Consider the following 22,864-nt stretch of genomic DNA (forward strand, 5'->3'; position numbering starts at 1 on the left):
TGTTATCTATTTAACCGTATGTGTAAATGGCTGCTACATTTTAAATCAGTGTTTTTGGCTAGGAAAATAACGGATATCGGTATCATCCAAAAATGTCATATCGGTGCATCACTATAGTTTTTCCACTGTTCCAAATGGTCAGAAATAATATTGTAATCTGACAGCACCTGTTTGGCACACACAATACTCTCACAGCCACTGCTCCTTTACCCTCCTTTGCCTGGATCTCCTCCTTATAGCAGCCTTGTAGAACCACCATGGAGCTGGAGGCCTGCTCCTTTACCCTCCTTTGCCTGGATCTCCTCCTTATAGCAGCCTTGTAGAACCACCATGGAGCTGGAGGCCTGCTCCTTTACCCTCCTTTGCCTGGATCTCCTCCTTCTAGCAGCCTTGTAGAACCACCATGGAGCTGGAGGCCTGCTCCTTCACCCTCCTTTGCCTGGATCTCCTCCTTATAGCAGCCTTGTAGAACCACCATGGAGCTGGAGGCCTGCTCCTTTACCCTCCTTTGCCTGGATCTCCTCCTTATAGCAGCCTTGTAGAACCACCATGGAGCTGGAGGCCTGCTCCTTTACCCTCCTTTGCCTGGATCTCCTCCTTATAGCAGCCTTGTAGAACCACCATGGAGCTGGAGGCCTGCTCCTTTACCCTCCTTTGCCTGGATCTCCTCCTTATAGCAGCCTTGTAGAACCACCATGGAGCTGGAGGCCTGCTCCTTTACCCTCCTTTGCCTGGATCTCCTCCTTATAGCAGCCTTGTAGAACCACCATGGAGCTGGAGGCCTGCTCCTTCACCCTCCTTTGTCTGGATCTCCAGTAGTTTCCACAACTAAGTCAAATGTCTTCCACACATCTGACTTTTTCTTTCCCTCCTGAGCAACCAGTAAACATTTGCCTGTTGAGTCCATTTTGCTGTTACAGTGTTCAGAGTTTGTTATAACCAATGGATTGATTTGATTATGATAGGCTATTGATCACGTGCCATGTGATACATACATGTTTCACATGGAGAGAGCAAAGGGTTGAGGGAATAGGGAATGTTATTCCTAAACAAATGAGGGATTTCGGTAACAACTTTTCAATCAGAAATGGCTGTGATTATGTTGCAGCTTCAGCAACAAGCCTGAGAGAGCGAGCGTGATAAACTCTGATGTTCTGTGGTGGTCGCCGCGGCAGGGAGGAGACAGACAACAGGTGCTAGTTACAGTCACAGTCTTTTTTTTTTAACACAGCGCAGCATGTCTGAGCCCGGCCCTACACAATCAAATCGATCTCGTACTCATTCTAGAGTAATTTGTGTGTGTTAATTATTTAATCAAACAGTGCGCTTAAAGAATCAGACCAGCTCAGTGCATACAGTTTATTAAAACACAGGGTGTGTCAATCTATGAACAAATACATGTTTAAAAATGCTTCAATCATTTGGTCGAAAGAACACGACTCGCTCCTATCCTACCCTACACTCATCAATTATTTAGTGAGTGATCTGTCTGTGTCTCTGTCCCAGTTAGTGAGTGATCTGTTTGTCTCTATGTCCCAGTTAGTGAGTGATCTGTCTGTGTCCCAGGTATTAAGTGAGTGTCTGGTCTGTGTCCCTGTGTTGTGAAGGTGTTCAGGACAGACTTCATCACGGCCATGAAGCTCCATGACACGTACCAACTGAACCCTGAGGATTACTACGTCCTGGCCGACCCCTGGAGACAGGAGTGGGAGAAGGGAGTCCAGGTCCCTGTCAGCCCTCACACTATCCCCCAGCCTGTAGCCCGGTAAGACATGTAGCCTAAAAACCATCCCTCAACCTGTAGCCCGGTAGGACATGTAGCCTAAAAACCATCCCTCAACCTGTAGCCCGGTAAGACATGTAGCCTAAAAACCATCCCTCAACCTGTAGCCCGGTAAGACATGTAGCCTAAAAACCATCCCTCAACCTGTAGCCCGGTAGGACATGTAGCCTAAAAACCATCCCCCAGCCTGTAGCCCGGTAAGACATGTAGCCTAAAAACCATCCCTCAACCTGTAGCCCGGTAGGACATGTAGCCTAAACACCATCCCTCAACCTGTAGCCCGGTAGGACATGTAGCCTAAACACCATCCCTCAGCCTGTAGCCCGGTAGGACATGTAGCCTAAACACCATCCCTCAGCCTGTAGCCCAGTAGGACATGTAGCCTAAACACCATCCCTCAACCTGTAGCCCGGTAGGACATGTAACCTAAACACCATCCCTCAACCTGTAGCCCAGTAGGACATGTAGCCTAAACACCATCCCTCAACCTGTAGCCCAGTAGGACATGTAGCCTAAACACCATCCCTCAACCTGTAGCCCGGTAGGACATGTAACCTAAACACCATCCCTCAACCTGTAGACCGGTAGGGCATGTAGCCTAAACACCATCCCTCAACCTGTAGACCGGTAGGGCATGTAGTAGTCCAGTGGCAAGGCCCTACATTAGAGATACGCTTACCCGAGGTAGAACAAAACACAACTATGTTTTTTCACATCCCTAATGTCTCCCATTTGATGGTTGTGTAAAAGTGTTTTACTGTAAAAAGAGATTAAATTGATCAATATTGTGACACACCCCTTTAACTGAAAAAGTGCAGAATATGCCTGGCAGGAAGGATGGGCCACAAACTCATGTAACCCAATATTACATGCTGTGATATTGCTAAAATGTGGAATAGAAGTTGTCAGTTGTCTGCACTACATACAACAAACAAACAGCATTATAATATCTTAATGCATCTAGGAAACATAGACCTGGAAACAGATACAACAGGGGAATATATCAACTATGAATATTTATAATGAATATAAGCTTTACTTTGTGTTAGCTGATTAATAGACAACTTTCCAAGTCAAATGTTCTCTCATTCAGTGGTTTATGGTCCTGTCTGACAAGAATACACACAGTAAACATATTTTTTCTATGCTGTGGCTATTGTAATTGTCACTAAGGAAAACAAGTGGGCTCAGACATCAAAATGACATTTTGGGGTCCAAGGTTCCATAAAGAGTTTTGTATCTTTAGCTACTACTCTTGCAATTTAGTCAGGGGGCCACCACAGGTTTATCTTTGGGGTCCAAAATCCAATATGGCTGCCATACTACCATGTGATGGAGGACAAATCGCATGTAAATATGAATTTTGTAGATGAGGCATTCTTTTCTGAATTGTGGTGTAAATCCATTTTATTCTGTATCCATTATGGCCAACATAAACACCTTCACCTGCAGATAAATTGCCCTGGTTTATTTAGTATTGTTTTATTGTGTTTTAAGGGGTTTCCTAAGGCTCTTGGTATAACTAGACTATGAGTGGCACTGCCATGCCTCTGTTTTGTTTGAATAGCTGAGGAAAATTAGCTTGTCAGTGTTTTTTACAACACAAGCACATAGTAGTGTAACCAGGTTCCTGTATTACTACAGTCAGCTACTCTAGTCGTGGATATGTAGAGCTCTAACATTTCCCTCTTTTACCCACTGAAACTATGTGGACAAGGTTGATTCCAAGTCTTTGAGGTTACAGGACATGAGCGTGTCCTAACAGGAAGAGGAGAAATAGTAGCCAGTAGTGGTTGTAGTTCTGGGACCTGACCAGGTTACACAGCTAACAGTAGTGGTTGTAGTTCTGGGACCTGACCAGGTTACACAGCTAACAGTAGTGGTTGTAGTTCTGGGACCTGACCAGGTTACACAGCTAACAGTAGTGGTTGTAGTTCTGGGGCCTGACCAGGTTACACAGCTAACGGTAGTGGTTGGGGCCTGACCAGGTTACACAGCTAACGGTAGTGGTTGGGGCCTGACCAGGTTACACAGCTAACGGTAGTGGTTGGGGCCTGACCAGGTTACACAGCTAACGGTAGTGGTTGGGGCCTGACCAGGTTACACAGCTAACGGTAGTGGTTGGGGCCTGACCAGGTTACACAGCTAACGGTAGTGGTTGAGGCCTGACCAGGTTACACAGCTAACGGTAGTGGTTGGGGCCTGACCAGGTTACACAGCTAACGGTAGTGGTTGGGGCCTGACCAGGTTACACAGCTAACGGTAGTGGTTGGGGCCTGACCAGGTTACACAGCTAACGGTAGTGGTTGGGGCCTGACCAGGTTACACAGCTAACGGTAGTGGTTGGGGCCTGACCAGGTTACACAGCTAACGGTAGTGGTTGTAGTTCTGGGACCTGACCAGGTTACACAGCTAACGGTAGTGGTTGGGGCCTGACCAGGTTACACAGCTAACAGTAGTGGTTGGGGCCTGACCAGGTTACACATCTAACAGTAGTGGTTGGGGCCTGACCAGGTTACACAGCTAACAGTAGTGGTTGTAGTTCTGGGACCTGACCAGGTTACACAGCTAACAGTAGTGGTTGGGGCCTGACCAGGTTACACAGCTAACAGTAGTGGTTGGGGCCTGACCAGGTTACACAGCTAACAGTAGTGGTTGGGGCCTGACCAGGTTACACAGCTAACAGTAGTGGTTGTAGTTCTGGGGCCTGACCAGGTTACACAGCTAACAGTAGTGGTTGTAGTTCTGGGCCCTGACCAGGTTACACAGCTAACAGTAGTGGTTGGGGCCTGACCAGGTTACACAGCTAACAGTAGTGGTTGGGGCCTGACCAGGTTACACAGCTAACAGTAGTGGTTGGGGCCTGACCAGGTTACACAGCTAACAGTAGTGGTTGTAGTTCTGGTGCCTGACCAAATCAAAGTTTATTTGTCACGTGTGCCGAATACAACAGGTGGACCTTACAGTGAAATGCTTACAAGCAGGGCAATTTAACCTAACCAACAGGGCAATTTAAACAATAGGTAAGTAAAGAAATACAAAATAAAAATAATTGTAAAATGACAGTGAAAATAACAGAAGCGAGGCTTTATACAGGTGGTACCAGTACAGAGTCAATGTATGGGGGCACCGGTTAGTTTAGTTAATTGAGGTAATATGTACGTGAATGTATGTTTCTTTTCGCATTCTTTGTGGATCTGTGTAATCTGAGTGATATATGTGTCTCTAATATGGTCGTACATTGGGCAGGAGGTTAGGAAGTGCAGCACAGTTTCCACCTAATTTTGTGGGCAGTGAGCACATAGGCAGACCTGGCTCTCAAGAGAAGACATGCTAAGGCTATGCTCACTGATTCTGTACATAGTCAAAGCTTTCCTTAAGTTTGGGTCAGTCACAGTGGTCAGGTATTCTAGTTTTATGTTTTTTTGTTAATTCTTTCCAATGTGTCAAGTAATTATCTTTTTGTTTTCTCATGATTTAGTTGGGTCTAATTGTGTTGCTGTCCTGGGGCTCTGTGGGGTGTGTTTGTGAACAGAGCCCCAGGACCAGCTTGCTTAGGGGACTCTTCTCCAGGTTCATCTCTCTGTAGTTGATGGCTTTGTTATGGAAGGTTTGGGCATCGCTTCCTTTTAGGTGGTTGTAGAATTTAACAGCTCTTTTCTGGATTTGGATAATTAGTGGGTATCGGCCTAATTCTGCTCTGCATCATTTGGTGTTCTTTGTTGTACACGGAGGATATTTTTTCAGAATTCTGCATGCAGTCTCAATTTGGTGTTTGTCCCATTTTGTGAAGTCTTGGTTGGTGAGCGGACCCCAGACCTCACAACCATAAAGTGCAGTGGGTTCTATAACTGATTAAAGTATTTTTAGCCAGGTGCAAATTGGTATGTCGAATTTGATGTTCCTTTTGATGGCATAGAATGCCCTTCTTGCCTTGTCTCTCAGATCGTTCACAGCTTTGTGGAAGTTACCTGTGGCACTGATGTTTAGGCCAAGGTATGTATAGTTTTTTTGTATGCTCTAGGGCAACGGTGTCTAGATGGACTTTGTATTTGTGGTCCTGGTCTTACTGAGATTTACTGTCAGGGCCCAGGTCTGGCAGAATCTGTGCAGAAGATCTAGGTACTGCTGTAGGCCCTCCTTGGTTGGTGACAGAAGCACCAGATAATCAGCAAACAGTAGACATTTGACTTCAGATTCTAGTAGGGTGAGGCTGGGTGCCTCAGACTTTTCTAGTGCCCTCACCAATTCATTGATATATAAAGTCAGCAAAAAAAGAAACGTCCCTTTTTCAAGACCCTTTCTTTCAAAGATGATTCGTAAAAATCCAAATAACTTCACAGATCGTCATTGTAAAAGGTTTAAACACTGTCCCATGCTTGTTCAATGAACCATAAACACTTAATGAACATGCACCTGTGGAATGGTCGTTAAGACACTAACAGCTTACAGACGGTAGGAAATTAAGGTCACAGTTATGAAAACTTAGGACACTATAAAGAGGCCTTTCTACTGACTCTGGAAAAAACACTAAAAGAAAGATGGCCAGAGACCCTGCTCATCTGCGTGAACGTGCCTTAGGCATGCTGCAGACAGGACGGACAGCTGATCGTCCTCGCAGTGGCAGACCACGTGTAACAACACCTGCACAGGATTGCTACATCCGAACATTGCACCTGCAGGACAGGTACAGGATGGAAACAACAACTGCCCGAGTTACACCAGGAACGCACAATCCCTCCATCAGTGCTCAGTCTGTCCTCAATAGGCTGAGAGAGGCTGGACTGAGGGCTTGTTGTAAGGCAGGACCTCACCAGACCTGTTGGATCGGAGGGTGAGGGCTAGGGCCACCCCCCCCAGAAATGTCTGGGAACTTGCAGGTCCCTTGGTGGAAGAGTGAGGTAACATCTCACAGCAAGAACTGTCAAATCTGGTGCAGTTCATGAGGAGGAGATGCACTGCAGTACCTAATGTAGCTGGTGGCCACAACAGATACTGACTGTTACTTTTGATTTTTGACCCCCCCCCCTTGTTCCGGGACACATTATTCCATTTCTTTTAGTCACATGTCTGTGGAACTTGTTCAGTTTATGTCTGTTGTTGAATCTTGTTATGTTCATACAAATATTTACACATTAAGTTTGCTGAAAATAAACGCAGTTGACAATGAGAGGACATTTATTTTTTGCTGAGTTTATGTATTTCTGTTCTCTAGTCATATCTAACCATCTCTGTTCTCTAGTCATATCTAACCATCTCTGTTCTCTAGTCATATCTAACCATCTCTGCTCTCTAGTCATATCTAACCATCTCTGCTCTCTAGTCATATCTAACCATCTCTGCTCTCTAGTCATATCTAACCATCTCTGCTCTCTAGTCATATCTAACCATCTCTGCTCTCTAGTCATATCTAACCATCTCTGCTCTCTAGTCATATCTAACCATCTCTGCTCTCTAGTCATATCTAACCATCTCTGTTCTCTAGTCATATCTCTGTTCTCTAGTCATATCTAACCATCTCTGTTCTCTAGTCATATCTAACCATCTCTGTTCTCTCGTCATATCTCTGTTCTCTAGTCATATCTGACCATCTCTGTTCTCTAGTCATATCACTGTTCTCTAATCATATCTAACCATCTCTGTTCTCTAGTCATATCACTGTTCTCTAGTCATATCTGACCATCTCTGTTCTCTAGTCATATCTAACCATCTCTGCTCTCTAGCCATATCACTGTTCTCTAATCATATCTAACCATCTCTGTTCTCTAGTCATATCTAACCATCTCTGCTCTCTAGTCATATCTAACCATCTCTGTTCTCTAGTCATATCTGACCATCTCTGTTCTCTAGTCATATCTCTGTTCTCTAGTCATATCTGACCATCTCTGTTCTCTAGTCATATCTCTGTTCTCTAGTCATATCTGACCATCTCTGTTCTCTAGTCATATCTCTGTTCTCTAGTCATATCTGACCATCTCTGTTCTCTAGTCATATCTGACCATCTCTGTTCTCTAGTCATATCTCTGTTCTCTAGTCATATCTGACCATCTCTGTTCTCTAGTCATATCTCACCATCTCTGGTCTCTAGTTATATCTAACCATCTCTGCTCTCTAGTCATATCTAACCATCTCTGGTCTCTAGTCATATCTCACCATCTCTGGTCTCTAGTCATATCTCACCATCTCTGGTCTCTAGTCATATCTCACCATCTCTGTTCTCTAGTCATATCTCACCATCTCTGGTCTCTAGTTATATCTAACCATCTCTGCTCTCTAGTCATATCTAACCATCTCTGGTCTCTAGTCATATCTCACCATCTCTGCTCTCTAGTCATCTCACCATCTCTGGTCTCTAGTTATATCTAACCATCTCTGCTCTCTAGTCATATCTAACCATCTCTGGTCTCTAGTCATATCTCACCATCTCTGGTCTCTAGTCATATCTAACTCTTTAATCATATCTCTGCTCTGTAGGGGAGTGGCTGAGCGGGGGATGGAGGTGATGTTCTCGACGCCTAAGAAGTGGATCCGTTCGGGGTGTTCAGGGGCGCTGGGGTACGTGGATATCCAGACCCTGGCTGAGGGGACGTGTCGTTACGACCTCAACGACACTGACGTGGCCTGGCTGGAGCTCATCAACCAGCAATTCACTCTGATGGGTCAGTAGATTTACCCCCTCATCTACGGTTGTACAGCTTACTGTGTAGTATTGACTGTGTCGTGGTTCAGCGCTGTGTAGTGTCGACTGTGTCGTGGTTCAGCTCTGTGTAGTATCAACCGTGTCGTGGTTCAGCGCTGTGTAGTATCAACCGTGTCGTGGTTCAGCGCTGTGTAGTATCGACTGTCGTGGTTCAGCGCTGTGTAGTATCGACTGTCTTGGTTCAGCGCTGTGTAGTATCGACTGTGTCGTGGTCCAGCGCTGTGTAGTATGGACTGTCTTGGTTCAGCGCTGTGTAGTATGGACTGTGTCGTGGTTCAGCGCTGTGTAGTATGGACTGTGTTATGGTCCAGCGCTGTGTAGTATGGACTGTCTTGGTTCAGCGCTGTGTAGTATCGACTGTGTTGTGGTTCAGCACTGTGTAGTATCGACTGTGTCGTGGTTCAGCTCTGTGTAGTATCAACCGTGTCGTATCAACCGTGTCGTGGTTCAGCGCTGTGTAGTATCGACTGTGTTGGTTCAGCGCTGTGTAGTATGGACTGTGTTGTTGGCCAGCGCTGTGTAGTATGGAATGTCTTGGTTCAGCGCTGTGTAGTATGGACTGTGTCGTGGTTCAGCGCTGTGTAGTATGGACTGTGTTGGTTCAGCGCTGTGTAGTATGGACTGTGTTGTGGTCCAGCGCTGTGTAGTATGGACTGTGTTGGTTCAGCGCTGTGTAGTATGGACTGTGTTGGTTCAGCGCTGTGTAGTATGGACTGTGTTGTTGGCCAGCGCTATGTAGTATGGACTGTGTTGTGGTCCAGCGCTGTGTAGTATGGACTGTGTCGTGGTTCAGCGCTGTGTAGTATGGACTGTGTCGTGGTCCAGCGCTGTGTAGTATCGACTGTGTCGTGGTTCAGCGCTGTGTAGTATCGACTGTGTCGTGGTTCAGCGCTGTGTAGTATCGACTGTGTCGTGGTTCAGCGCTGTGTAGTATCGACTGTGTCGTGGTTCAGCGCTGTGTAGTATGGACTGTGTCGTGGTTCAGCGCTGTGTAGTATGGACTGTGTCGTGGTTCAGCGCTGTGTAGTATGGACTGTGTCGTGGTTCAGCGCTGTGTAGTATGGACTGTGTCGTGGTTCAGCGCTGTGTAGTATGGACTGTGTCGTGGTTCAGCGCTGTGTAGTATGGACTGTGTCGTGGTTCAGCGCTGTGTAGTATGGACTGTGTTGTGGTCCAGCGCTGTGCAGTGTTTAATGTTATCTGTTCTCCAGGCATGGTGCTGCTGGACGAGATGACCATGGAGAGAGTGATGGAGGAGTTTGAGAGGCGTTGCTATGACAGAATGAGCCATGCCATGGCAACGGAGGAGGGGCTTGGCATGGAGTACGACGAGGATGTTGTGTGTGACATCTGTCGGTCACCTGACAGCGAGGACAACAACGAGATGGTTTTCTGTGACAAGTGCAACATCTGTGTTCACCAGGTACGGTTCTGTAATCCAGCGTTATTGCCCTAGCACGCGTCCAACTCAACCCAGAGGACTGAGTCTCTGTGGGGTTTCCTCTTTCCTTGTACTTGATTGATAAATTAAGGTCACTGATTAGTAAGGATCTCCCCTCACCTGGTTGTCTAGGTCTTAATTGAAAAGAAAAACCAAAAACCAGCAGACACTAGTCCCTCCATGGAAGGAGCAGATGAGATGAGTCGCCTCCCTAACAGTGGGATTTGTTGTCCACAGAGCAGAACGGCGGCCTGTCAAGCTCCCGCCTATTCCCCTTTTTGGATTGGTGGATACATCTCGTTATTTGACTACTTTATAAAAAATGTCAAGGGATGTTGGCATCAGTGTCTATTCAATGGAGACTTGAGATGCGATACTTTCCTCAAGAGTATATAGTATTGTATTTCAACAGGGACAAACAACTCTGATGTAAAGGGCTTCTTCTCAGCATGGATGTCACATCCATCACACTTCACACTCCAAACAACCTCCGCATTATCTCGCTCCAAACAACCTCCGCATTATCTCGCTCCAAACAACCTCCGCATTATCTCGTTCCAAACAACCTCCGCATTATCTCGCTCCAAACAACCTCTGCATTATCTCGCTCCAAACAACCTCAGCATTTTCTCACTCCAAACAACCTCAGCATTATCTCACTCCAAACAACCTCAGCATTATCTCCATTATCACAGCATAACAGCTATATGCCTGGCCTAATACATTATCACAGCATAGTAGCTATGTGCCTGGCTTAATACATTATCACAGCATAGTGGCTATATGCCTGTCTTAATACATTATCGCAGCATAATGGCTATATGCCTGGTCTAATACATTATCACAGCATAATGGCTATATGTCTGTCCTAATACAATATCACAGCATAATGGCTATATGCCTGGCCTAATACATTATCACAGCATAATGGCTATATGCCTGGCCTAATACATTATCACAGCATAATGGCTATATGCCTGGCCTAATACATTATCACAGCATAATGGCTATATGCCTGGCCTAATACATTATCAAAGCATAATGGCTATATGCCTGGCCTAATACATTATCACAGCATAGTGGCTATATGCCTGGCCTAATACATTATCACAGCATAGTGGCTATATGCCTGGCCTGCCAATATTGTTCTTATCAGACCATATTATGTATCAAAACTAGAGCAAATAGATCAGCATAATTTTTTTTTTTTTTACTTGACCGATGGTACCTGCATCTGATGGTCATGGTGCTTTCAGGACAACTGGGAACTCTGGGGGGGCATCAGTGATTTTCAGGTTGGAAAGTTGGAGCTCTAGAAAGATCACACCTCTCCGACTTGGAATTCTGAGTTTGATGACCGTTCAAAACTATTTCCTGATCGGATTTAGTTTTTTTCCCCAGAGTTCCCAAATGTTTTGAATACGGCATTAGACTCAGTGGAGGGGAGTCTGCCTCTTACCGTTCCTCTCCTTCCTTTCCTCCGGTGAGACTGACCAGAGAGAGGGGCCTCCGTATTCCATCTGATGCTGTGCGACTCGAGTTTCACCATCTGCCTCATGCACATATTCATGTTACTGTCCATTAACACGGTACTTCATTTTGTTTATCTGTCTGCCCCAGCCTCAAACTCAGGCACTGTGTGAAGCCAACTGACCCCCTCTGCCCATTCATCGCCATATACCCGTTGTTGTTGTCCTAGCTGTTTACCCGTTGTTGTCTCACTCATTGTTGTCTTAGCTCTCCCAATCAACACCTGTGATTGCTTATGCTTTTCTCTAATGTCAATATGCCTTGTACACTGTTGTTTAGGGCAGCTCTCATTGTTTTATTTTACTGCGGAGCCCCTAAGTCTGCTCAACATGCCTCACATAGCCCCCTTGTCCCACCCCCCACACATGTGGAGACCTCACCTAGCTTAACTGGTACCTCCAGAGATGCAATCTCTCTCATCGTCACTCAATGCCTAGGTTTACCCCCACTGTACTTGCACCCTACCTTACCCTTGTCTGTACATTATGCCCTGAATCTACCCTACCACGCCCAGAAATGCTCTCCTTTTATTCTCTGTTCCCAACGCACTAGATGACCAGTTCTTATAGCCATACCCTTATCCTACTCCTCCTCTGTTCCTCTGGTGATGTAGAGATTAATCCAGGCCCTCCAGTGCCTAGCTCCCCTCCTATTCCCCAGGTGCTCTCATTTGTTGACTTCTGCAACCGTAAAAGCCTTGGGTTCATGCATGTTAACATTAGAAGCCTCCTCCCTAAGTTTGTTTTATTCACTGCCCTAGCACACTCCACCAATCCGGATGTCCTAGCCGTGTCTGAATCCTGGCTTAGGAAGGCCACCAAAAACTCTGGAATTTCCATCCCCAATTATAACATTTTCCATCAAGACAGAACTGCTTAAGGGGGTGGAATTGCAATCTACTGTAGAGATTGCCTGCAGAGTTATGTCTTACTATCCAGGTCTATGCCCAAACAGTTTTAAAAATCCATCTCTCCAGAAATAAGTCTCTCACTGTTGCCGCTTGTTATAGACCCCCCTCAGCTCCTAGCTGTGCCCTGGACACCATATGTGAATTGATTGCCCCCCCATCTATTGTCAGAGTTCGTACTGCTAGGTGACCTAAATTGGGATATGCTAAACACCCCGGCCGTCCTACAATCTAAGCTAGATGCCCTCAACCTCACACAAATTATCAACAAATCTACCAACTACAACCCCAAATCCGTAAACATGGGCACCCTCATAGATATCATCCTGACCAACTTGCCCTCTAAATACACCTCTGCTGTTTTCAACCAAGATCTCAGCGATCACTGCCTCATTGCCTGCATCCGCTATGGATCCGCGGTCAAACGACCACCCCTCATCACTGTCAAATGCTCCCTAAAACACTTCTGCGAGCAGGCCTTTCTAATCGACATGGCCCAGGTATACTGACCTCATCCCATCAGTAGATGATGCCTGGTTGTTCTTTAAAAGTGCTTTCCTCACCATCTTAAATAAGCATGTTATATAATAACATGTAATATAATGTCATAATAATAAGCCACATTCACAAAATGAAGATCGAAGAAGAGACCCTTGGTTCACTCCAGACTTGACTGCCCTTGAAAAAAAACAAGGGCAGTCAAGAACAAAAACATCCTGTGGCGTACTGCACTAGCTTCGATTAGTCCCCGCGATATGCAACTTTTCAGGGAAGTCGGGAACCAATACACACAGTCAATTAGGAAAGCAAAGGCTAGCTTTTTCAAACAGACTTTTGCATCCTGCAGCCCTAATTCCAAAAAGTTTTGGGATGAAGTAAAGTCCATGGAGAATAAGAGTGCCTCCTCCCAGCTGCCCACAGCTCTGAGGCTGGAAAACAGAGTCACCACTGATGAATCCACAATAATTGAGAATTTCAATCAGCATTTCTCTACGCTGGCCATGCTTTCCACCTGGCTACCCAAACCCCGGCCAAGCATCCGTGACAACTCTTCCGAGGTGGTCACGGATGCACCTCAGCCACGCTCAAGGTCCTAAACGATATCATAACCGCCATCGATAAAAGACAGTACTGTGCAGCCGTCTTCATCGACCTGGCCAAGGCTTTCGACTCTGTCAATCACCGTATTCTTATCAGCAGACTCAACAGCCTTGGTTTCTCTAATGACTGCCTCGTTTGGTTCACCAACTACTTCTCTGATAGAGTTCAGTGTGTCAAATCGGAGGGCATGTTTTCTGGACCTCTGGCAGTCTCTATGGGGTTACCACAGGGTTCAATTCGTGGGCCAACTCTTTTCTCTGTATACATCAATGATGTTGCTCTTATTGCGTGTGATTCTTTGATCAACCTCTACGCAGACAACACCATTCTGTATACATCTTGCCCTTCTTTGGACACTGTGTTAACAAACCTCCAAACGAGCTTCAACGCCATACAACACTCCTTCCATGGCTTCCAACTGCTCTTAAATGCTAGTAAAACTAAATGCATGCTCTTCAACCGTTCGCTGCCCGCACCTGCCCGCCCAACTAGCATCACTACTCTGGACGGTTCCGACTTAGAATATGTGGACAACTATAAATACCTAGGTGTCTGGCTCAACTGTAAACTCTCCTTCGACTCACATTAAGCATCTCCAATCCAAAGTTATATCTAGAATCGGCTTCTTATTTCGCAACAAAGCCTCCTTCACTCATGCTGCCAAACATACCCTCGTAAAACAGACTATCCTACCGATCCTTGACTTCGGCGATGTCATTTACAAAATAGCTTCCAACACCATACTCAGCAAATTGGATGTAGTCTATCACATTGCCATCTGTTTTGTCACCAAAGCCCCATATACTACCAACCACTTCGACCTGTATGCTCTAGTCGGCTGGCTCTCGCTACATATTTGTCGATAATTTTTCCAACAACTGTTTACAGACAGATTATTTCACTGTATCACAGTTCCAGTTGGTCAGAAGTTTACATACACTAAGTTGACTGTGCCTTTAACCACTCTGGGATATGTGGGGGGACGCTGGCGTCCAGCCAGGGAAAATGCAGAGCGCCAAATTCAAATAAATTACTATAAAAATCAAACTTTGATTAAATGATTAATTAAAAATAATTCTGAATGGTTTGTCCTCTGGGTTTCGCCTGCTAAATAAGTTCTGTTATACTCAGACATGATTCAAACAGTTTTAGAAACTTCAGAGTGTTTTCTATCCAAATCTACTAATAGTATGCATATCATATCTTCTGGAGATGAGTAGCAGGCAGTTGAATTTGGGCATGCATTTCATCCGGATGTGAAAATGCTACCCCCTGTCACCAAGTTAAACAACTTGGAAAATTCCAGAAAATTATGTTATGGCTTTAGAAGCTTCTGATAGGCTAATTGATATAATTTGAGTCAATTGGAGGTGTACCTGTGTACAATTTGGAGGTGTACCTAAGCAATTTCCAAACGCCTGAAGGTACCACGTTCATCTGTACAAACAATAGTACGCAAGTATAAACACCATGGGACCACGCAGCCGTCATACCACTCAGGAAAGAGACGCGTTCTGTGTCCTAGAGATGAATGTACTTTGGTGCGAAAAGTTAAATTCAATCCCAGAACAACAGCAAAGGACCTTGTGAAGATGCTGGAGGAAACAGGTACAAAAGTATCTATATCCACAGTAAAACGAGTCCTATATCGACGTAACCTGAAAGGCCACTCAGCAAGGAAGAAGCCACTGCTCCAAAACCGCCATAAAAAAAAGCAACTGCACATGGGGACAAAGATTGTACTTTTTGGAGAAATGTCTTCTGGTCTGATGAAACAAAAATATAACACTTTGGCCATAATGACCATCGTTATGTTTGGAGGAAAAGGGGGAGGCTTGCAAGCCGAAGAACACCATCCCAACTGTGAAGCACAGGGGTGGCAGCATCATGTTGTGGGGATGCTTTGCTGCAGGAAGGGCTGGTGCACTTCACAAAATAAATGGCATCATGAGGGAGGAAAATTGTGGATATATTGAAGCAACATCTCAAGACGTCAGTCAGGAAGTTAAAGCTTGGTCGCATATGGGTCTTCCAAATGGACAATGACCCCAAGCATACTTCCAAAGTTGTGGCAAAATGGCTTAAAGACAACAAAGTAAAGTATTGGAGTGGCCATCACAAAGCCCTTACCTCAATCCTATAGAAAATTTGTGGACAGAACTGAAAAATCGTGTACTAGCAACGTGGCCTACAAACCTGACTCAGTTACACCAGCTCTTTCAGGAGGAATGGGACAAAATTCACCCAATTTATTGTGAGAAGCTTGTGGAAGGCTACCCGAAACGTTTGACCCAAGTGAAACAATTTAAAGGCAATGCTACCAAATACTAATTGAGTGTATGTAAACTCCTGACCCACTGGGAATGTGATGAAAAAAATTATAGCTGAAATTAATAATTCTCTCTGCTGTTATTCTGACATTTCACATTCTTAAAATAATGTGGTGATCCTAACTGACCTAAGACAGGGAATTTCTACTAGGATTAAATGTCAGGTATTGTGAAAAACTGAGTTGAAATGTATTTGGCTAAGGTGTATGTAAACTTCCGACTTCAACTGTATATTTCACTGGTCATCCCCAAAGCCAACACCTCCATTCGCCACCTTTCCTTCCAGTTCTCTGCTGCCAATGACTGGAACGAATTGCAAAAATCACTGAATTTTTGGAGTCTTATATCTCCCTCTCTAACTTTAGCGTCAGCTGTCAGAGCAGTTTACTGATCGCTGCAGCTGTACACAGCCCATCTGTAAATAGCCCATCCAACCAACTACCTACCTCATCCCCATATTTGTTTTTGTTTTTCTGCCCTTTTGCACATCAGTATTTCTACTTGCACATCCTCATCTGCACATATCACTCCAGTGTTTAATTGCTAAATTGTCATTTCTTTGCCACTACGGCCTATTTATTGCCTTACCTCCTTCCTTCATTTTCACACACTGTATACAGATTTTCCTATTGTGTTATTGGCTGTACGATTGTTTATCCCATGTGTAACTATGTTGTTTATGTTGCACTGCTTTCTTTTTTCTACTGTGTCATTGATTTGTTTGTGTTATTGGCTTGTTTATTGTTTACTCCATGTGTAACTCTGTTTCACACTGCTTTGCTTTATCTTGGCCAGGTTGCAGTAAATGAGAACTTATTCTCAACGAGCCTACCTGGTTAAATAAAGGTGAAATAAAAAAACATGACCATCTGCCTCATGCACACATTCATGTTTGTGTGCTTAGTATTGTTTTCTATGGCAACTGTGGTATAAGCTGGATAAGCAGCTTAAACGCAACGGAATAAACGTTTCTGTTATTCTGGCAGAAGAGGTAGTGACTGTGTAGACATAGCTAGTTGGCTAGCTAGCAGCGAGCAAGGGACAGGAACGTTGCCACTGAACATAGCAACAGAACATAAACTAATGACTGGTTCACGTCCGTAAATATACTAATGGAACGAACGACTGGGTCTAGTAACCAAAAGATGACAGTATGAATTTGCTTATAAAAATGTAAATATTAACCCCCCCACCCCAAAAAAATATTATCTTCCGATAAATGTGTGCTTTCATATCATTTGATTTGAGAACGATCTTTACGAACTCCACCATCCATATCCAAGGTAATGTACAGAACCGTTTATCCCTTACTTATTCTGCTGATAAATCATTTATGTTATAGGTGTGTTATTATGCTCTGTGTTCCTGTAACGATGTGCGATGAGAGTCGGGAAGCAAGTTCAGGGAGTGAGTGTTTTAAGCAACGCACCGACATGAAAACCGAGTCAATAACACCTGAGGAAAGAACCAAGGGGAGAGACAGATATAGAGAAGATAATCAAGGCGGGGACCAGGTGAGTGACAGATACAGGGAAGATAATCAAGGAGGTGATGGGAGTCCAGGTGAGTGACAGATACAGGGAAGATAATCAAGGAGGTGATGGAGTCCAGGTGAGTGACAGATATAGGGAAGATAATCAAGGAGGTGATGGAGTCCAGGTGAGTGACAGATATAGGGAAGATCATCAAGGAGGTGATGGAGTCCAGGTGAGTGACATGAGGCGCAGGTGCGTGAGACGATGGTGACAGGTGTGTGGGATAATCAGAAGCCTGATGACCTAGAGGCCAGAGAGGGAGTATAGGTGACTGTTCTAAGAAAAGGGGAAGAGGGATACCTAACCAGTTATACAACTGAAATGTGTCTTATGCATTTAACCCAACCCCTCTGAATCAGAGAGATGCGGGTGCTGCCTTAATCGACACCCACTTCTTCGGCTCTCGGGGAACAGTGGGTTAACTGGGGTTGAATGACAGATTTTTACCTTGTCAGCTCGGGGATTCGAACCAGCAACCTTTCGGTGACTGGCCCAACGCTCTGACCTAGTGGTTATGTTCTGTATGTTCTGTGTTCCAGGCATGTTATGGGATTCTGAAGGTGCCAAAGGGAAGCTGGCTGTGTCGGACCTGTGACCTCGGCATCTCGCCAAAATGCCAACTCTGCCCCAAGAAGGGCGGGGCCATGAAACCCACTCGCAGCGGAACAAAGTGGGTTCACGTCAGCTGTGCCCTGTGGATCCCAGAGGTGATGAACCCTAACCTCTGACCCCCAAGTCGCTATGGTCTGTCCAATCATATGTCTTTGTCCAAGCCTATCCTGGTATGCGGTCTCATCAAGGAGGCTTGAAGTTATCAAGTGATAGTATCCTAGTGTTTCAATGATGGTTGCATAAAGGGGACTTTCACATTTTGGCAAGGAGTGTATTGTCCAATGATTATGTGTGTGTAGGTGAGCATTGGGAACCCAGAGAAGATGGAGCCGATCACCAACATGTCCCACATCCCTAGTAACAGATGGGCTCTGACCTGCTGTCTCTGTAAAGACCAGACTGGAGCCTGTATACAGGTACACACAGACACTGGAGCTACAGTGCCTTGCGAAAGTATTCGCCCCCCTTGAACTTTGCGCCACATTTCAGGCTTCAAACATAAAGATATAAAACTGTATTTTTTTGTGAAGAATCAACAACAAGTGGGACACAATCATGAAGTGGAACGACATTTATTGGATATTTCAAACTTTTTTTAACAAATCAAAACTGAAAAATTGGGCGTGCAAAATTATTCAGCCCCCTTAAGTTAATACTTTGTAGCGCCACCTTTTGCTGCGATTACAGCTGTAAATCGCTTGGGGTATGTCTCTATCAGTTTTGCACATCGAGAGACTGAAATTTATTCCCATTCCTCCTTGCAAAACAGCTCGAGCTCAGTGAGGTTGGATGGAGAGCATTTGTGAACAGCAGTTTTCAGTTCTTTCCACAGATTCTCGATTGGATTCAGGTCTGGACTTTGACTTGGCCATTCTAACACCTGGATATGTTTATTTTTGAACCATTCCATTGTAGATTTTGCTTTATGTTTTGGATCATTGTCTTGTTGGAAGACAAATCTCCGTCCCAGTCTCAGGTCTTTTGCAGACTCCATCAGGTTTTCTTCCAGAATGGTCCTGTATTCTCCAAAATTATTCAGCCCCTTTACTTTCAGTGCAGCAAACTCTCTCCAGAAGTTCAGTGAGAATCTCTGAATGACCCAATGTTGACCTAAATGACTAATGATGATAAATACAATCCACCTGTGTGTAATCAAGTCTCCGTATAAATGCACCTGCACTGTGATAGTCTCAGAGGTCCGTTAAAAGCGCAGAGAGCATCATGAAGAACAAGGAACACACCAGGCAGGTCCGAGATACTGTTGTGAAGAAGTTTAAAGCCGGATTTGGATACAAAAAGATTTCCCAAGCTTTAAACTTCCCAAGGAGCACTGCAAGCGATAATATTGAAATGGAAGGAGTATCAGACCACTGCAAATCTACCAAGACCTGGCCGTCCCTCTAAACTTTCAGCTCATACAAGGAGAAGACTGATCAGAGATGCAGCCAAGAGGCCCATGATCACTCTGGATGAACTGCAGAGATCTACAGCTGAGGTTGGAGACTCTGTCCATAGGACAACAATCAGTCGTATATTGCACAAATCTGGCCTTTATGGAAGAGTGGCAAGAAGAAAGCCATTTCTTAAAGATATCCATAAAAAGTGTCGTTTAAAGTTTGCCACAAGCCACCTGGGAGACACACCAAACATGTGGAAGAAGGTGCTCTGGTCAGATGAAACCAAAATTGAACTTTTTGGCAACAATGCAAAACGTTATGTTTGGCGTAAAAGCAACACAGCGCATCACCCTGAACACACCATCCCCACTGTCAAACATGGTGGTGGCAGCATCATGGTTTGGGCCTGCTTTTCTTCAGCAGGGACAGGGAAGATGGTTAAAATTGATGGGAAGATGGATGGAGCCAAATACAGGACCATTCTGGAAGAAAACCTGATGGAGTCTGCAAAAGACCTGAGACTGGGACGGAGATTTGTCTTCCAACAAGACAATGATCCAAAACATAAAGCAAAATCTACAATGGAATGGTTCAAAAATAAACATATCCAGGTGTTAGAATGGCCAAGTCAAAGTCCAGACCTGAATCCAATCGAGAATCTGTGGAAAGAACTGAAAACTGCTGTTCACAAATGCTCTCCATCCAACCTCACTGAGCTCGAGCTGTTTTGCAAGGAGGAATGGGGGAAAAATTCAGTCTCTCGATGTGCAAAACTGATAGAGACATACCCCAAGCGATTTACAGCTGTAATCGCAGCAAAAGGTGGCGCTACAAAGTATTAACTTAAGGGGGCTGAATAATTTTGCACGCCCAATTTTTCAGTTTTTGATTTGTTAAAAAAAGTTTGAAATATCCAATAAATGTCGTTCCACTTCATGATTGTGTCCCACTTGTTGTTGATTCTTCACAAAAAAATACAGTTTTATATCTTTATGTTTGAAGCCTGAAATGTGGCAAAAGGTCGCAAAGTTCAAGGGGGCCGAATACTTTCGCAAGGCACTGTATGTAGCTACTGCATTGACAAGGCTTTCTACCTGGTAGTTACCTCAACAATCCTCTCTCTCTGCATTCCCTCAGTGTTCAGCCGAGAGCTGGAGCTCTCTCTCTCTATTCCCTCAGTGTTCAGCCGAGAGCTGTAACTTTTTCTCTGTATTCATGGGTGTCTGGTTCGACTAAACTCTCCTTCAAGACTCACATTAAGCATCTCCAATCCAAAACTAAATCTAGAATCGGCTTTCTATTTCGCAACAAAGCCTCCTTCACTCATGCCGCCAAACTCACCCTAGTAAAACTGACTATCCTACCGATCCTCGACTTCGGCGATGTCATCTATAAAATAGCCTCCAACACTCTACTCAACAAACTGGATGCAGTCTATCACAGTGCCATCCGTTTTGTCACTAAAGCACCTTATACCACCCACCACTGCGACCTGTATGCTCTAGTCGGCTGGCCCTCACTACATATTCGTCGCCAGACCCACTGGCTCCAGGTCATCTATAAACCTATGCTAGGTAAAGCTCCGCCTTATCTCAGTTCACTGGTCACGATAACGACACACACCCGTAGCACACGTTACAGCAGGTGTATCTCACTGTTCATCACTAAAGCCAACACCTCATTTGGCCGTCTTTCCTTCCCGTTCTCTGCTGCCAGTGACTGGAACGAATTGCAAAAATCGCTGAAGTTTGAGACTTTTTTTATTTCCCTCACCAACTTTAAACATCTGCTATCTGAGCAGCTAACCGATCGCTGCAGCTATACATAGTCCATCAGTAAATTGCCCACCCAATCTACCTCATCCCCATACTGTTTTTATTTTATTTACTTTTCTGCTCTTTTGCACACCAGTATCTCTACTTGCACATCATCATCTGCTCATTTATCACTCCAGTGTTAATCTGCTAAATTGTAACTATTCTCTCCTATGGCCTATTTATTGCCTACCTCCTCATGCCTTTTGCACACACTGTATATAGACTGGCCTACCTGGTTAAATAAAGGTGAAATAAAATAAAAATTCCCTCAGTGTTAAGCTAAGAGCTCTAACTCTCTGTATTCCCTCAGTGTTCAGCTAAGAGCTGTAACTTGCTCTCTGTATTCCCTCAGTGTTCAGCTAAGAGCTGTATATCTCTCTGTATTCCCTCAGTGTTCAGCAAAGAGCTGTCGGACAGCATTCCATGTGAGCTGTGCCTTACAGAGCAGCCTGGAGATGAACACCATCCTGACAGAGCAGGATGAGGTCAAGTTCAAATCCTTTTGCCCCAAACACTCTGGTCTGAAGGGAGGACCGGACGGAGAGGGGGAGGAGGGAAAGGAGGGGACCAGAGACAAGAAGTGGCGGAAGAGTGACAGAGTCAGACGTGATGAAGTTCCACCCCCCGCCCCAGCCCCCCAGGAGGAGGGGGTGAACCAGCAGGCGGTGAACCTGCGTCAGATCAAACTGCAGCAGCTGGAGGAGCAGTTCTACCAGTTTGTTGACGTTAAGGAGGTAGCCAATCACCTGCAGTTGCCCCAGGAAACAGTAGACTTCTTGTATCAGTACTGGAAGCTGAAGCGCCGAGCCAATCACAGCCAGCCATTGCTGACCCCCCAGAAGGAGGAGGAGGAGAGTCTGGCTAGGAGAGAGCATGATGTCCTCCTTCACCGCCTACAGCTGTTCACTCACCTCCGCCAGGATCTGGAGAGGGTAGGTTCTACTTCCACTTCCCATTGCCCTAGGGGAGGGGTCAGGGTGCCATATGTTCACAAGCCATGCCTCCCGGGCCAGCCACGCCCAGGCAGCCGGCGATGGCTTCTCAGCTGGACAGACAGACTGACAGTACTACTCTACTGGACAGACAGACTGACAGTACTACTCTACTAGACTGACTGACTGACAGTACTACTCTACTAGACTGACTGACAGTACTACTCTACTAGACTGACTGACAGTACTACTCTACTAGACTGACTGACAGTACTACTCTACTAGACTGACTGACAGTACTACTCTACTAGACTGACTGACAGTACTACTCTACTAGACTGACTGACAGTACTACTCTACTGGACAGACAGACTGACAGTACTACTCTACTAGACTGACTGACTGACAGTACTACTCTACTAGACTGACTGACAGTACTACTCTACTAGACTGACTGACAGTACTACTCTACTAGACTGACTGACAGTACTACTCTACTAGACTGACTGACAGTACTACTCTACTAGACTGACTGACAGTACTACTCTACTAGACTGACTGACAGTACTACTCTACTAGACTGACTGACAGTACTACTCTACTAGACTGACTGACAGTACTACTCTACTGGACAGACAGACTGACAGTACTACTCTACTAGACTGACTGACTGACAGTACTACTCTACTAGACTGACTGACAGTACTACTCTACTAGACTGACTGACAGTACTACTCTACTAGACTGACTGACAGTACTACTCTACTAGACTGACTGAC

General features: G+C 45.1%; 1 protein-coding gene across 6 annotated transcripts in view; it reads left to right on the plus strand.

Annotated features, from left to right (window-relative positions):
- The window catches only part of LOC112222921 (protein Jade-1-like), a 56,217-nt gene that overhangs the window by 14,380 nt on the left and 18,973 nt on the right, over positions 1–22,864 (plus strand). For all 6 annotated transcript variants that reach the window (XM_042330422.1, XM_042330421.1, XM_042330416.1 and 3 more), the window contains exons 4-9: positions 1,608–1,765; positions 8,258–8,442; positions 9,695–9,906; positions 17,867–18,034; positions 18,239–18,355; positions 21,546–22,085. In XM_042330422.1, the coding sequence (XP_042186356.1) occupies positions 1,608–1,765; positions 8,258–8,442; positions 9,695–9,906; positions 17,867–18,034; positions 18,239–18,355; positions 21,546–22,085 (1,380 nt within the window). The remainder of the gene's footprint in view (positions 1–1,607; positions 1,766–8,257; positions 8,443–9,694; positions 9,907–17,866; positions 18,035–18,238; positions 18,356–21,545; positions 22,086–22,864) is intronic.

The sequence above is a fragment of the Oncorhynchus tshawytscha genome, linkage group LG11, assembly GCF_018296145.1.
Source record: "Oncorhynchus tshawytscha isolate Ot180627B linkage group LG11, Otsh_v2.0, whole genome shotgun sequence".
In the NCBI taxonomy this organism is placed as follows: Eukaryota; Metazoa; Chordata; class Actinopteri; order Salmoniformes; family Salmonidae; genus Oncorhynchus; species Oncorhynchus tshawytscha.